This window comes from Impatiens glandulifera, chromosome 3, assembly GCF_907164915.1.
Source record: "Impatiens glandulifera chromosome 3, dImpGla2.1, whole genome shotgun sequence".
Taxonomy (NCBI): domain Eukaryota; kingdom Viridiplantae; phylum Streptophyta; class Magnoliopsida; order Ericales; family Balsaminaceae; genus Impatiens; species Impatiens glandulifera.
This window is the reverse complement of record NC_061864.1, coordinates 61,374,181-61,392,579: the sequence shown is the minus strand read 5'-3', so window position 1 is coordinate 61,392,579 and position 18,399 is coordinate 61,374,181. Positions and strand designations below refer to the sequence as shown.

The 18,399-nt window shown below is 23.1% G+C and overlaps 1 protein-coding gene across 1 annotated transcript; it reads right to left on the bottom strand.

Moving 5' to 3' along the window:
* Positions 1-10,529: 10,529 nt before the first annotated feature.
* On the bottom strand, positions 10,530-13,348 carry LOC124930671 (protein NDL2-like). The gene is made up of 11 exons (XM_047471005.1): positions 13,191-13,348; positions 12,529-12,628; positions 12,344-12,441; positions 12,175-12,263; positions 12,030-12,090; positions 11,862-11,948; positions 11,704-11,781; positions 11,580-11,636; positions 11,444-11,499; positions 11,046-11,181; positions 10,530-10,964 (listed from the first exon to the last, which is right to left on the bottom strand). Exons 1-11 carry the CDS (start codon positions 13,248-13,250, stop codon positions 10,734-10,736), a joined length of 1,053 nt encoding a protein of 350 aa, XP_047326961.1. The 5' UTR covers positions 13,251-13,348; the 3' UTR covers positions 10,530-10,733.
* Positions 13,349-18,399: the final 5,051 nt, after the last annotated feature.

Genomic DNA, 18,399 nt, shown 5'->3' with positions numbered 1-18,399 from the left:
TATGTTTAAGCGTGCGTTTACTTATATACAATTACCAAAGGATGATCGTATAGAGTTTTGATAGGTACGTAATATTTACTAGTTTCATTCATAGTAGAACTTTTATTTGTAATTTATGTATTTAATATAACCCATATTACTAATTCTATCTATGTTTGTAAAAAGCACAACTATTTAAAAAATGTTTGAAATTATGATCAGGAAAACATTTTGACATAATTTTTGGATAAAATTAATTTACTTTAGCACAAAAATATTATATTTGATAATGATTCTCTAGAGACAAATTAGACTGGCGATTTTTTGGCAGTAGAGGTTTTCCGGCAGGAGAAGACAGCAGCCAGGTAAATTTACCTATTATTTTTCATAAATTTAAGAAATTAGCACGATTTCATATAATTATAGTTATGTTATTCAACCTAAAAAGTTTTTAATATTTAATAAGAATGGAATATCAAATCTTTACTTCTTCTAGTAAATTTTTACTTGTTTTTTTTATTGTTAGATAATTCAAATAATTCTTTTTAAATATTGTGTGATTCTTGTATATTTTATATTAAAATTTTAATTTTTAGAGATAGGTCCTGCTCTTAATTTATTTAGTTTATTTGATTTTATAACTTGATTTATATAATATGCAACTCTTTGACAATAAATACACTAACCATAAAGGTTGGATTAGTGTTTAATATTTTTATTATAAATGATGATTTTTAGGCATTTTGTATTATTTAATTATTAAATTTTAAATTAAATATATGTTCTTCAACTAAATATGTTCTTCAACTAAATGATGTTTCAATATTTTTTTTAATATGTAATAGGTGAAAACATTATTATCTATAATTGCCTAATATTTTTTTTTTAATATGTAATAATTTTCGTTTTTCACCCATTGACTCTTTCATCTTTGTTTCTAAGTTAACAACCTCTATTTGAATTAATAGATAACTATTTCAAGAATATATCTTGCTTATAGTTATTTTTATCTAAAGAATATTTCATTTTACTTTTCATATATATATATATATATATATATATATATATATATATATATATTAGAGATCTTATCACTTTTTAAAAAATTCATGCATTAAAATTGAAATGAATATTTAAGTACATAGAGACCAAATATGACTAGATATTAAAGCATGAGATAAAAGAGAAATAGAGAATGATGTGTCATTATATTATTGGTTGAAAAAAGATAAAAAAAAAATAAGAGGAAAAGAGAGAAAAAAAATTGTTAATTTTTCAACTAGATTGCGCCACATAATTTTCTCTCAAATTCCCTGAATCATTTCTCTGAAAAAAATCACATCAATTTCTTTTTTTTACATTAGAGAGGTGACATTCAAAAATAAGAATTGGTGATCTACTATTTTTATACATAAAATTTATATTTTTTTTAAGCTTATCTTAAATTTTTGTAAGCAGATGGTAACACAAATTTCAAAATCCTACTTATTGTTTACTTAATTCCCTTGCTAAATATTTGTGATCCTCTTAATATTTTTTTTGTTTAAATATATTTGACTAACTTTGAATTCTTTATTCGCACCATAGGGACTTAACTATTGGGTTTTACCTTTTGAGCCCAATTTAATGTATTATTTTGACATAATTTAAATCAATAACTTACTTTAATTATAATCAAACAATATTAAAAAAAATCAATAATTTAATAACCCAACAAATAAGAGCTTTTAGATTTATAAGATATATATTAATATTTGTTTAAAATAAAGTTTTCAAATAAATTAAAAATATTCAGAAAGATTAAACTAAATACAAATAATCTTTTATTTTATAATAAATATATATAAAGCCGGTCCAGGCAAGCTCAAGAATCCTGTGGGCTAGGCAGCCCAATTCTATATTACTACTCTACTAATAACTTAGATAAATCATATTTCATTAAAAGTACACACATTTTATAATGTATAAAAACAAATTTTAAACTAAATATATTCTTTAAGATTTTATTTTTAATTTATAAATATAATACAAGTATATAAAAATGAGTGTTATTAATAGATAATCGAACAAAAAAATATTTACGCCAAAGACATTTTGTAGTTGAGAAATGATTAGATAAGAGAATTTGAGTGAGGAAATAAGAGAATGACTTGGTGGCGCAATCTTATTGACTGAAAAATCAAATAATTTTTCTCTTTTCTCTCTTTCCTTTCACTTTTTTATTATTTCAATCAATAAAGTCAATAATAAAGTGATGTCGAGTGATTCTATCTCTCATTCCTTCCCAAATTCCATCTATTTATCCCTCCTCTTTCTAGTCCTCTTTCTAGTTAGTGTTGTATTTTAATCAGTATATTCTAACATTTTAAAGTTCAAAATCAAACTTATTACGCAATGAGCTGTCATAAATAATCATACAAGTTAAATATATATATTTTTTTTAATTTTAACATTAAAATATTATATATTTTTATATTATTTTTAAAAAAATGCATAGGCTCCTAGGCCCTAGCCATCAAGGGCGACACATGTTATATTATGTTATTTTTTTATAGCTTTCTACCCATGTTCATTTTATTCTTTTTTTCTGATTTATTTTTACATTACAAAAAAAACACTAATATTGTTCAAATAAATAACTTTAAGACCCAGATTAGGGTTAGTAACACAAGCATGCATGCAAATATAGTCTTCCATCATTATGATTAAATCCATAATAACCTTGCTAACACCTTGTAAATAAATTCGAATCATAATAACTATTAAAGGAACCATCTATATATCATATGGTATAATTGTGAAAAATAATCTTTATTGTTAGATTAAAATTGTGAATAGTGAGGTGAGATTTGAGAGTGAATATGTACATCACTTTTGAAAAAAAAAAAAAAAGTGAGGAAAGAGATTAATTATTTCATTTCTCATTCCCTCCTCACAATAAATAAATGAAAAGAGTAAAGGCCCATATAAAAAATAAGAAAAATCTAAAACAAAGAGATATCATTATAATAAGTTTAAATATATTTTTGATATGAAGAAGTGAAGGCCCGTATAAGGAATAAGAAAAGCCTAAAACACAGAAATACTATTCTAATAAGTTTACATATAATTTATATATTTTGTAAGTTCTATGAAATATTAAAAAATTAAATTCGTTAAACACACATAAATATTTTTATTTAAAAAAAAAACTAAAAAACTAAAAAACTTAAAAACTAAAAAACTAAAACTAAAATAAAGAAAATATCTTCTAGAATCAATTTCAATTAAACCTAGAAAGCCAGTCTCCTCTTTAAAGAGATATATCTAATTAGATCTTGAGCACTTATCCTTGATAATAATGATTTAGATAATAATCATAAACAATTTATAACTTTCTAAATCAAATTATTGGCCCAACTTTCATTCACATCTCTGACCGTTTATCGATGGATGATAGTTGATGAGTGTCGAGAGTCATTGATATTATACGATAAATGTATAAGATTTTCAAAATTTTAAATTGATGAATACGTTTACTCTGACCAGTGTAGCGAGATTTGTGGAACTAATCATGTCTTTATGCGTGCGCCCGAAAAAACATAGGCCAACTGTTGAGCCCACTTCTCTGCTCCACCGGGAGCCCGACCATTCTTCTATCTTATTTACTGCCTTACTCTTCGTTTCCCTACTACTCCAACCGCTCGCTGTAATAGCTTGCTTCTCGGGTGGCTCGCACCCGAGGTGGTGCAACAGAGCTTTCTTCACAGACAACGTATAGATAAGAAAATGCGCATGTCGTTGACTCAGATCCAAGACACGGAAAGTGATTGATGACGACTTTGAGTAGGATGACAAATTCATCGTAACAGGTTTCTGACATCTTTTTCGTACCGAAATAATATTTATAAATTAATATATATATATATATATATAATACTTATAAATATTTTTATTTTAAGAATTAGATTAAGTGGAAATTATGGATTTTTTAACAAAATTAAATGGTTCTAGCTAATCAATAAATCTTAAAAATATTTTTTGATTTTTTTAAAATATTTTTTTCTAACTTTAATAGATTTATTTATTCTCTAAATATATTTGATATTATTTTAATTATGGAAACTTAATTTTTGAAAATTAAATTTAAATATAATTAAATTTTAATATTATCCAATATTATTGATATAATACCAAAACTGTATCGAAATCGCAGTATAACGTTAATATTCGGTATGATCATTATGTTATTTGTTTCATACCGAAATGACGGTACAGTAACAATATGATTCTTTCCATACGGAAACTTTCAATAGGATATACAATATGGATGAAAAATTAGAGTCTATGGTACCAACCCAATACTAATTAAATTGACTATATTAATAATTAAAAAAATTATATTTTGAAATCTTGTTTTTTTTAACTAAGAAAAATTATCTTTACACCCTATATTTTCTGTTTCATTCAAAATGTTTCCGATGAGAATCGAACCCGTAATATTTTGGTTTATTGGTCCATTCTCTTTAACTTTTGATTGAAAAAATGATTTCATTTAAACATAAGACTCAAGGTTAGATTTCAATGTGAAAGACTATATGATTTTGATGAATCATTTGTTCATATTAATGAATTTAAGTTCTTAATTAGAGAAGTTCATTTTAATGATTCAAACCATCCAAATTAATTTTATTATCTTCTTATAGGATTTCATGTAAGTTACACATAAGAGAGGAAAAGGGATTTGAGAAAGTGTGTGATTTACCATTTATATTTTATTTATTTATTCATATTTTATTTTGTTAGCATCACTTCCAACTATCTTATTGAATATATTTCTTTTAGAAGTACGGTTCTTTCTATAATTAATTAAGTTTTAAATATTTTTTTATACATTATTTTGTTTGAAATTGTTTCTTTTATATTTATTTTTATTTGAAATAGGTAAGCTATTTCAAACAATACAAAATGAAAACATAACTTCAAGTTTGAACTATTTTTATTTTATAATCGAAATTTAAACATTCTTCGTAATGAATATTAAATCATCAATCGCTTAAGGTTCCAACTAGGTTGTATTTCTTAGATTTGGAATATAATTTATTTTGATTAATAAACTAATTTCGTCTTCAAATTACATTCCTTCTCACTTAAGGTAGTCCTTTTGGTGTAAGTATATCTAACTAGCCAAATGAAGCATATCAAAAAAATTTTTAAACAAAAGTAAATACACAAAGAATGATTTCAAATAATAACTTAAAATAAGATCATGTATAAAATGATATTTCAAAACTTAGTTAAATATATAAAGATTATTATATAATTTTTTTTAATCTAAATAAGACTAGCATATTGGATGATGATGAGATGTTAATTACACTATTTAGATATTATAAAATTATCGATATTATTGATATATCAAAAATACTTAAAGTAAATATAAAAATATTGAATTTTTCAGTACACCAAAGAAATATAATGTATGATATGAGATAAAAATATATACTGAACAAATATTTATAAATTAAATATATATATAAAATACATATAAAAAAATAAATAATTATGTTTTTACTTAAATAATCAATCATATATATATATATATATATATATATATATATATATATATATATATATATATATATATATATATATATATATATAATAACATTTAACAAAAATACGCGCTTTTTACATAATCGATCAAGGTTTTTCTCTAAAAATGAATTCTCTTTTCTAATTAATTTATTTAAATATAATAAATGAGTTTTTTTAAAAGATAATTAAAATTATATCTTCTAATTATAATATATATATATATATATATATATAATATACTTTTATATTTACTCTATTATATAACTATCATATATAATTATTTTTTATTTTTAATATATACAAATTAATATTTTAATTATATTTCACTCTATTTATATATTTTATTTATATATATTAAAAAGATAAATAAAAATAATAGAGAAAATACAAAATAATCTCTTTAATTATTAATTTTATAAGAAAACATAATCATGCCGAACATATTCAATCATGTTTATCTCTCCTATAATCTTTATTAATTCTTTTTTAATGTTAATTTAAATAAATAAAAATTTAAAGATAAAATAATTTATATCTTTTAACTATAATATATATATATACTTTTTTATTTCTAATATATACAAACTAATATTTTAATTATATTTTACTTTATTTATATATTTTAATTATATATATATTTAAATATATATTAAAAAGATAAATAAAAATGAGAAAAAAAATAAAAAATAATTTCTTTCATCATTAATTTTATTGAAAAACATAATCCTTCTAATCTATAATCTATAATCTAAAAGAAATTTGAAAGGAAATTACACGTCATTCCCTCCTCTATCACTCATCTTATAATATAAATATATATACATAATAACACTTAATAAAATAATTTAGAGGTGCACTTTTATATATATATATATATATATATATATATATATATATATATATATATATATATATATATATATATATATATATATATATATATATATGCTCTTTTTACAATCAATTAAAGTTTCTCTCTTATAATCTCTAGTAATATTTTTTTTTCTAATTAATCAATATAAATATAATAAAAAAAATAATAAACTCAACAAAAGATTTAACGAAAATAAGTTCACGAATCAACATGGCATGACATGTGAGTAGAAGAGAGAAAATTTTTAAAATGTTCCGAAAGGGCTTCATAATGTCCCGAAATGGCTATTTCGGGACAAAAAAATATTTTTTTTTTCTCTAAAAATATTATTTCGATCGTATATTTGTAGCCCTTAAATTATTTTTGAAACAAATCACCCCTCAAACTTTACAAAAGGTCACCAATAGCTTTTTTTTTTTGCGCGGTGAGAAAAACAAGTAACACAAATTATTTTTTATAATATATTATATATATATATATCTATAAAAATTAATGATGAAAGCTAATATATTTAAAATTATATTTATATATTATATAAATTATTTTTAAACTTTTTATATATATATATATATATATATATATATATATATTTTCTATTATCTATGTATAATGGAGATTTAATAATTATAAAATAATAAAATTAAAGATAATATATATATATATATATATATATATATTATATAATAGATTTAATAATTATAAAATGTAAAAATTAATGATAAGATATATATATATATATTATATATACAATATATTTAATAATTATATATAAATATAAAAAATAATATATTTAAGCAGTTATATTTAACCAAAAAGTTGACCAAATGAATATGAGTGATGTTTCAAAAGTTAAATGAACGATTTGTTTTTAAAATTAATTTAAGTGATAAAAGTTAAATCAAAGTAATTAAAGTGACAAAAAATTAAAGTGACCAGATAATTTGACATATAATATATTGTATTATTGTTATAATATATAATATATTATATATTATAATAATATTTTATAAATATATTTAGAAATATGTTTTAATATATTATATTATTGTAATATATAATATATTATAAAACTCTAATTTAAAAGAGTAGATATATAAATTAAATTTATTTTTAAAATATTTTTTTACAAATTATAATTTTAAATTTAAAAATAACTAATATATATTATTAAATATTATTTATAATATATCTAATATTTATAAAATAACTAATATAAATTATAAAATATAAACATATAATTAAATTATTTCATGTTTACCTATTAAATCATTAGAAAAATAGTTCAACCGAAAAATGAACCGTTTAACTAATAAAAAAAACTTGTTAACTGAAACCACAATTAGAAACCGGTTAATCGGTTAATTAATAAACCGGTAAAATTAGACCGATAAGTTATCGATTTTCCTGATATTTTTGCACCGCCTTAATTATATTAGGAATAAAAAAGATTTTAGTGAAATAAAATTAGTTTCATATCCCTTCAAATAAAATATTTATATATTACATTGAATAATTTTATAATATAATTATATTTTAATTTAAATTTTAAAAATTATACTTGTACAATTGAAATAACATCCAAAATCCAAAATTGTTTGAAGAGAGAATATATACCTTAGAAATTAAGTTTCAAATATATTGGAAAAAGAAATAAAAAATTTTATTAAAATTTGTTGATTCATTAATAATAGTTTAATTTTTCTGAGAATATAATAATTGATAGGTGAATCTAATTTATAAAATAAATAGAAACTAAAACATAATTATTTATTATTTATTTTCTTACTAGTATTATAATTGTGCGTGTATTATTGTAAATCATAATTATTTATAATTTAATTAATAATTATTTATTTTCTTATAAATATTATATATATATATATAGTTTATAAATTTTATTTTAATATATTCTGATGTATCAAAATTTTGATATTTTACTGGACCAATAATTTTAATATCTGAATCATACCTTACATTTTTTATATACCAAAAAAATTTAATTTTTTGATATTTTGTAGTACAATATTTTTGATATATTGGTAATATCGGTAATTTTACCACCCTACCTAAGTACCGTGGTACTGTCTCTTATTTAACTTTTATAAAATTTATTTTTAAATTTTATAAAAATAAATAAATACTGTGTTTACATTTTAATATTATTGGCTCCTAAGTTTAGAATAGTTTGGAAATTAGAAACTTACATTCCAATTAATTATTTAAATTTTAAATAAAATATACAAAAAAAAATTAAAAAATAACTAATCGAGTTTCATGGATGTGTTTAAGCTGAATTTATATAATTAACTTTATACTCATTAACCTAATTTTTATATTTTCTTATACACTGAATTCGGTTTAAAATATTTGAATTCATTCCTCGGGTATCTATAAGTATCGTAGTTACTATATAAACATTTCATCCATATGTCCAATAACCTGATAATGAATACCAGAACAATTATAGACACAGTTAATCGTGCTGGTAGATACATCTCAATTAACAATAAATATCAAAAATATGTAAGTAGAAAGACATTTTAAAAGCTCATTCTTTTTTTATAATATTCTAAGTGCTAGACTGCTAGTTCATGATCCACAAATCTGAGCATAACACCCCTCCCTTAAAAATGTGGATTTTAAGTTACAAACACTTCAAAATATAATAATAATGAACAAAAAATAAAACAAGACAAATTCAAAAGGCTAAAAAACCATCGTCAAGAAGGTTTAAGTCCTTCGTACGTTAATGTGTCTCAACTGCTTGAGACGTCTAATTCAAGATATTAAAATATCCCTCATTTATTCAATTTCACGATTTTCTTTCTGCTAGACACATCAAATGTCTCTACTACTCTTTTACAATTCCAACTTTTTTCATTAAGTTAATTTCTTGGTCATCTTAAATTTTATCAAACATCTTATAATGATCCTTAAGAATAAAATTTAGCAAAAGAGATTAGGAATTGAGGAAGAGGATAACATTTCATCCATTTGCACATGTGTAAATGAACTATCTAGAGTTACTACTTCACATCAATCATAATTTTGTAAATAATCCACTACCAAACAAAGCCGTGACAAGATCACAGACAAGCAGGCGTTAAAGATAAATGGTAAATTTGATTAGGTTAAAAAAGCATGTTCCAGCAGCTTTGATAGATTAAAGCCTGTAAAACCCCGTACGTACTAATACTATTATTAGATTCTTCCTTTTGGGTGGCTAAGGGACAAAATTTTAATGTAGTTGTAGTAAATTTCTAGAAGTAAATACCTGGAAAGTCACCAGACCAAACCCTGTTTTTCCAAGCTGTAATTGGTTGTCTATTTGTCCTTATCCATTTAACTTTGCTATCATAATACCCACCTCAATCACTTAACTTAGATTTCAAATTACTTAATTACCCACCTCGGTTACAAAAATAATTTAAAAGTTCCATTTGTTATTCTCCAACTTATATTTTATATAAGATTCAATGGTTAACTTTGAATTGTGTCATATACTCACTTAGTCATTTTGCATTCTTATTTTAGTAAAAAAAAATCTCAATTAATTTATCAGATTTGTGAAATCAAAATAACAATTCTCTATTTTTTCAAATTTTCAATTATTCTCGTACATTATATATTTTTCAAGGCATTCAAACGTATTCGACATTTTTGAACACATATATCTTAAAAAAAAAATACTCAATTTAAAACTCAAATATACTCAATTTAAAACTCAAATACGTTCAAATGTGTAGACTGTATACAAAGTTATCTCATTACAAAGTTCTTTGAAAAATAAATATGAACCCTATCTCTTTTTTAAATTTTCTCAAATCTTTCCTAAAATCAAACATATTTTTAATCAATTAAACTAATTTCGACAAATTAAAATGGGTAAATCTCGAAAATAATATTCAACTAAAAAAAGCCTAAAAGGACTACAATTTTGATAGTTCGAGCGTGCATAGCACAATTCAAAGTTGGACCAAATATGGTGAAAAATTAACCAAATTTTAAGCCATAAATAACAGTTTGGAAAAAAAAATGAAATAAATGTTTGTGAAAGAGAGTGGATGTAGAAAAACATGTGGGACTAAAAAAAATACAAGAGAACCTAAAATGGGTATAATATTTTATTTCATCACAAGCATAACTTATAATTATTTTTTATCATTATGTGGATGTACAATCATGCACAATGACTCAAACAAAACTAGGAACAAACATATATATAATAAAATACTATGAAAAAAATTCCTAAGATCTTGTTGTCTTAATCCCATTATCTTCACATTGTATTATGTTTTTTATACTATAAAACTAACGGTTCAATGGAGATACGAGTCTTTATCGGTTTAAGCTTCAAGCCCATACTCTCGGGAGAGAAGAGTTCGGGAGAAATGCTACTTGGGCTCAACGGACTTCTAGGGCTTACGTTTAGCTGAGACGGTCTGTAGAATCCATATCCCATTAGAAAATACTCTAACGGTATTAACATTGCATGAGGTTGTTCCTCGGTTACTATTGAGCCGCATGCCTGAACCTGCGAATCGCAATGTCATAATACTTTTAGTTCATGAAGATCGTTTTTTTTCTTTAGAAAAGTTTAGATGTTTTTGCTTACTTCAACTAAAGCGCTTAATCTTCGATTGAGTTTTGATGTCATGTGTAAAGCTTCCATGTGAAAAGGTGAATTCTCCCCAACAAATATTAATGTTCTACATTGAATTTTCCTCAATCCCTCAGTGAGATCCGGTCTCCTGTTTATGTAAAAAACAATCAAAATCTTAGTTACCAGTGAAAAGTGTTGTATTTGGTAAGAAAAAATGTCATTTTTTAAGGTAAAAAGTGAATGAAATAAGTCATTTTTTATCATGATCACAATTTTCTTGTAATCTTTTGGCAAAGTAAGAACTTGTTCAACCTAGATTGGTTCTATTACCGTCGATTTAAGTTCATTTGGATCCATATCGAGATGAGAAAATTGAAAATCAGATCAAATTAATGATGTGAAAAACTTACCCATTAATGGCTTCAATAAAGTGAAAAACATTTGGACTTTGCCTCTCTCCCAGCAACTGCAAATATGATATAAATTGGTAAATTGTAACAACTAAAGCCTAAATTTAAAAATAAAAACATAACAAATGTCGCATACTCTTCTACATCCTTGAACAATAACAGACTCCGGTTCTTGTGAGCTTCCGCGAACTTCCTGCTCATTTTAATCGAGTCAGCTCAAAACCGTCACCAAAAATCTAACAAGAGATTACAAAAAATACCTTGCTGAAGTACCGCATAAGCAATAATTCCTTAACAACACTACACATTCCATAATAATATAGCAAATTTGACAACACCTGCACAAAAAAAGTATTATAAATTTCATATGCTTTCTCCAAAGGGAATCGAAACAAAACAAAATAACAAAGAAACAAACCTTGTTATACAACCATTCTGTCCACGAAGGACCTTTACATAGAGGAGAAATGAGTATCAAACCGAGAACCCGATGTTTATATTTCATCTATACCAATAACCAAAACATTAATTTACTTTCACAAACTACATATACCAAAACTAAAATAAAAATTCAAGTCATTTTTACCGCGAAAAGTGTTAGAACAAAAGAGCCTGCTGTAACTCCCATACACATAACTGCTCCAAGCCTTGATAAAAAAAACAATTCATCAAAATTGATTAAATTTGTAATTGGTTGGTTACATATTAAAGGAGTAAAAACCAAAATTTACCCGAAATAATCAAGAACATCAGCAACCTGATCTGCTAAATCATCCATAGATAAAGCCGGTTCATCTGGATTAAGAATGGCTGCTCCCAACTGCAATTGAAGAAAGTAATCGTATCAAAAACAACGTCGACAAAGGAATAAACACGATAAAAATAATAAGCTCAACAAACCTCGTGACCCGGAGGGCTAATATGGTAAATGCAGAAGTTATGAAGTAACAAAGGAAATGCTTCTGGACAGAAGAACAATCCTTGAAAACAAGACATATCTGTTTTACAAACAAGAAAAAACTGTTGTCAATTATAAAACAAATGACAAATCGAAGTTTATTTAGTTAAACAAGATCAAAACATACGATTTAATGCTAAATCTGGATATGTTACAAGAGCTGGCTTATCTGGATCACCCATTACAGAAACTGATACACAACCATTTGCAGTTTTGATCATATACTCCTGTATAAATTGAAAAATTACAAGAATTAACAAAAAAAATTATCTTAAAAATTGATTTTATAATACATGTCAAAAACACCCTTTTATCTAACTCAATTTCTTTTTCATATCAATTTGTTTCCTTTCAATATCTTAAACAAATTCCAAACTCCAATCAAAAACCTTATCCAAATATACTTAAATCTCAATTTCTCAGTTTTTCAATTAGAATCATAGTCAAAGATAATAATTACTTTAGTCACTAGTAAAAGAAAAAAAAAGTAATTAAATCTAAAATCAAGAGAAGATTGCAGTAATTACACCATAAATCAATTTAAACTTTATTCTTTAACATCCAATCTATTTCTAACTAGTAAACACTAAAAACATAAAATATAAGATGTTTCAATCAAGAAAATAAGAAGAGATGTTATAAGTGAAAATGTAATCAAAATATGAAAACATTCATAAAAATCAAAATTGAACCAAACATTAAAAGCTTCATTTGATGATTATCTAGAAAACATGAATGTTGGAACAAAATGCAGGTCAAATATTATGACAATGAAGAAGAAGAAAAAACCTTTTCGGATGGAGAAATCATTTCAATGTCAATGGAAACAGAATCGTTTGAATCCTCCATTGAACAGCTAGCTGCTCTGTTTTCTCTCGTGACCTTAAAAAAACCGTTTGTTTCTGCAACTCTCTCTCTATCTTTCTCTCTCCGGTCTTATAAAAAAAATCTGAGATGTTTTTATATATATATATATATAGAAATCTGTATGTATATTTGATTCTCTCTCTAAAAAGGAGAGGGAGAGTCCGACGCAAAACTCAAAGAGCCACCGACGCTCGTGTGACGATGGTCCACCTCATAAATCGGGTACGACAGTGTGAATTGAGATAACTATAGTATATGGTTAAATTATTAACCATGGTTAAAGGACCGACACAATTTCTGTCTTTATCAAATTACTTTTATACCCTTGTCACCTTTAATAATGACAAAGACTTTTTGAGACCGTTTCATTTATTTTATTTGTAACTATTATTTTAATTATATATTATTATAAGTATAATTACAAGTGATTATTTGATTAAAACATGTGATAGAATTATACCAACTTTATTACACTCTTAAGACTTAAGAGTGTAAGAATAAAAGTCTTTTTTTTTTTTTTTCTCTTTTATTAAATCATATATATTTATGAATAATTTAGATTACATGTTTTTGCCAATTTTTTATTTTACTTTTGGGTTATAATTTTTTTTTTTTTAAAAAGTATGTTGACCAGTCTTTCAACTTAATTTACTTATCATTTTGTATTTAAAAGATATCATCAAATAGTAGGATAAGTTGATATCATCTAATAATTATTTGTGATTTTATATGAGATATGTCATCTATTCCAAATAGATTCTCATCTCCGATAATTTTGGTATAGAATAAATCATTTATATATATATGTATATATATATTAATCTTTTAACATACACAAATGTACAATTATTCACATTTACTTTAAAAAAAAAAATCTTATTTATGGTAGTGGATAGAATCATATATATATATATATATATATATATATATATATATATATATTATGAAATCATGTTTATTTATTTTTATTTTATTAACTTTCTTTTTATATATATATATATATATATTTTTTTTTTTTAATTTGGAAAAATATCTATAAACTATATAATTATAACTTCACCTTAATTTAAAACGATTTTAGTTAAAGTCGAATTTGAGAAATTTAATTTATTAGACAAAACTCATATTATGATTAATGTAAAAAAAAAAAGTTAAACAGATCTAGTTTTAACAGTGGTTTCAACTTAATTTTGTTATTGTATTTTTTAAATTGTATAAATATATTCTGATTTCATACATTAGATTACACTTTTTTTACTAAATTATTTATAAAAGTTTCGACCAAGAAAATAGTCAAATCCAAACATTTGAAATTATACACACTTGAGATTATTAATGGAGTTCTTATGTTTAATTTGAAGTATCATATATATTCTAGTGGATTATTATAAGTTTCTTATGTTATAGTTTTTTTTGTAAAATAGTTAATAATGTTAAATATTTATAAGTTAATTTATTATGCTTGTTTTCTTTATAAATTAGTTAAATGTGATGTTAATGCATATACAAATATTATATATATCATACTACAATTATTAACTTGATCATAGCTTTGAATTCATGGATAATCTAGAACAATATTTAAGGCGGTGTTTGACCAGTCTTATTACATAATGTAAAATAAATTTATTTGATGAATATTATTTAAAATCATTTGTTTTTAAATTTAATTTAAATTAGGTTAAAATACTTTATTTAATTTGATAAATTATATGATTTATCTATGTGGTATAATAAGATTGTACAAATGACAAGTTTAACCTTCTTAAAATTAATTAAATTATATCTAGAGTAAAATTACATTAACTTCAAATTATCAAATGAAATTGTATCAAGTATATGAAATTCTTATATTTTTATTTTATACTTATTTAATTCAGTATTTGGTATAATATGATTGTATAAATAAATTTTTTTAACCTTTTTAAGATTAATTAAATTATATCATGAATAAAATAGTCTTAAAATATGTTTTGACATTAACTTCAAATTAAAAAATCTACTTGTATCAAATATTTAAAATTCTTATATTTTTATTTTATACTTATTTAATTAAGTATATGGTATTCAATATTCATCACTTAATTTATAATATTATTAAACGCACCTTAAATCATTTTTTTTAAAGTATGAATTAAACATATTTTCAACGGTAATATACATACCAAAAACTAAAATTTAAAATTGAGATACATTTACATTATAATTTGTAGCTAGATTCCATATTATCTTCGAGTGACTATTAAATGTTAGTTTGTCTATAGCGATATAAATACTTTGACCAAACAATGAGTTGTTTTAAACTACTAATCGTTTTATCTTTCTGATCAACTATTTGAGGCCTAACAGTAGTAAATTGATATTGCCCTACTGCTTGAATGCTTCTAAAAGTGTTATTCAAACAAACGCAACTTTAAATACATAAAATATTATTACAATTATGAATATATTTATGTAAGGTGGGTAGTATGCTTTCAATGACAAGGTTGATTAGTTGAGATATCATTAGGTTTGGACACAAAGGACTCAATCCGGGTATTTTACATGCATCCATATTTAAAGTCACCCTACAAATTAGGCCATGTTTGGAAGGTTTTTAAACATACCTACCATCATTAGATTTTTTTTTTATAATAGTGAGACACGGTTAATATATATATATATCATCTAACCAAAACTTTTTCAAAGGTTTATAATTTGATTAGTTATGTTGACGAGTTTCAATTAAATCGTGAGACATGCAATCAAAGAACAATTTAAATACCAAATAAAAATGTAATGTTTTCTGAAATAAATCGATTGTAGAAAACATCATTTCTAAATAGGTCATAATAATGTTGGCTATTAAATGAGTTGGTATATGTCATCGGCACAAAGTTTTTCCTTTGAAAATGGATAATTTCACTCAAAGCCATGATGACATGACCTTAAATTGCATTTCAACCAGAAAGAGGTTCCCAATATGACAGTGAGTTATCACCTAGGAGTATTCATTCAATTAATTGCATACTCAGAATAAATTTATTTTTTAGTTCTCTGTGTACAGTGTATTCAATTTTAATAGTTCTATACGCATTTAGTTTTATACTTTGAAATATTACTGATTTTAATTAACATACATGTATTTGTGACTAGATCAGACATAAAAAAAAATTATATATACTCAATCTATTATAAATTATAATCAACTAATATACTTTTCAAATGATATATATGAGATGATCATATAAGAGTAAAGTTAATTATATATATAACTTATATATATTATTAGCACAAATGACAATAATATTGTGTTTTATTCTCACTAAAAGGTAAGAAGTCTTAAGTTGAATAAAATTGTGCTAACATTTTATATAAAAAAAAAATAAAGATTATATTATTTATTTGAAAAATAATATATTTTATTTGATTATATGTTAATATGGTATGGCTACTATAATGATTTAATTGATATACCTACAACAATATAATAAATCAAATCTTTGATTAGAAATAATTTCTGAAAAAACATGTGCCAACTTTATTCCTTTTTCACTTAGGAGTTTGTTTGATTTGGATTATTTAAAAAAAAATAAGTTATTAAACTATAAAATTGTTTAATAAAAAAATGAATTGTTTGAGTTAAAATTTAAATTATTAAAGTATTATTTAAGATTTAAACTAAAATAATAAATTTTAATATTTAATAGATCAATTACAAATATAGGTGATGTAAGAAAATGTATTTTTTTATTAATAAAATAATCCAGATGTATTCATATGTCAACCCTAAATATTACCCAAAAAAAATTAATTCATATTTACTCACAAATATTATATTTTTTTATGAAATTATTTACATTATAAATTATTTTAATAAAATATTTTTTATTATAGATAAAATATATTATTGCATTGCAAATAGAACCAGAGACATGATACTAATATATTCCCAAACAAGATCCGTCTTATTTTCATCATTAATTTAGGCATCTTTTCCAAGTCCAACATAAGGAATTGTGAATTTTAATATTTTTTTAATCAGATTTAATATTTTATTTATTTATTATTATTATTATTTTGTTTTATGAGTAACATATTTTTGACAAATAATTGTATGATTTCTAACATGTTTTTTTATGTTAAGCATTTTGATATGTTTAACGCGTTTTTATCCGTTTTAACCCATTTGACATATTATTAACTAAGTGAACACGTTTAAACAATTTAACACGTTTTTGAACCAATTAAATCATTTTAACATCTAATATATATATATATTTTTTTTTGTATAACTAAGTTTATTTTGTTTTTACATTTTTTAAAATTTTATTATATTTAAATAATAAGAGTAACATGTATTTTAATTTAATGTGATTAATATTATTTAATAAATTATAAAATAATTTGTAAGTATGTTAAAAATATTATTTAAAATAAATTATAAATTTTTTATGACTTAAATTTTTAAGTATAAAATGCAAAATAAAAAGAAATGTATTTTTATTCTTAAAAACACAAATTATTAAACTATTTGTATAATTCGAGTGAAGTGAAAAGATTTAGAATCCTTACTTTCCGAACATCCACTCTTTATGAAATTGAATGACACATTCTTATATAGAATTAGTCCGGATGAAAAAAAGTTGTATAACTGAAATGACTTCCACGGGCTAAGTTGAGGATCATTCCTTGTGTCCATGAATCCTGAAGGTAATAATGTTGTAGTATCCTTAATTACTATATCTAACAAATAATGACGCTACAATCATAGCTTGCTAATGTTATCCCTTTAACTGCTTACTTCGTTATTCAAACGAGATTAAACTTTGTTTTAGTTTCTAGACGAGCATATCCAAGACTTTTTCAAACACGAATTCAACCCAATCTAAAATATTTTATTTTTTAACCAAATAGTCTAATTAATTCGAGTTTTGGTTGGAGTTAAGATAAACCATTGACATTCTCATCAATACATCGTCGGGCCAAATCACTACCTGTTTCGCTTTCTCCATGGATCATGGCAACAGTAAGCGAAGGAGCTACAAAAACTGTTTGGTTAAGCACACACGGTTTAGATGAAGTCCTCAAGTTCTTATATTTTACTTGTCTCAATTATTTCCTTTTTGTAAATTGTTTACTATAATATTGA

Coding starts and splice junctions, on each gene's coding strand:
- LOC124930671 (XM_047471005.1), bottom strand. CDS start 13,250: ATGGAGGATTCAAACGATTCTGTTTCCATTGACATTGAAATGATTTCT. Junction 12,629..13,190: donor TGATTTCTCCATCCGAAAAG/GTTTTTTCTTCT, acceptor CAATTTATACAG/GAGTATATGATCAAAACTGC. Junction 12,442..12,528: donor TCCAGATTTAGCATTAAATC/GTATGTTTTGAT, acceptor TTTGTAAAACAG/ATATGTCTTGTTTTCAAGGA.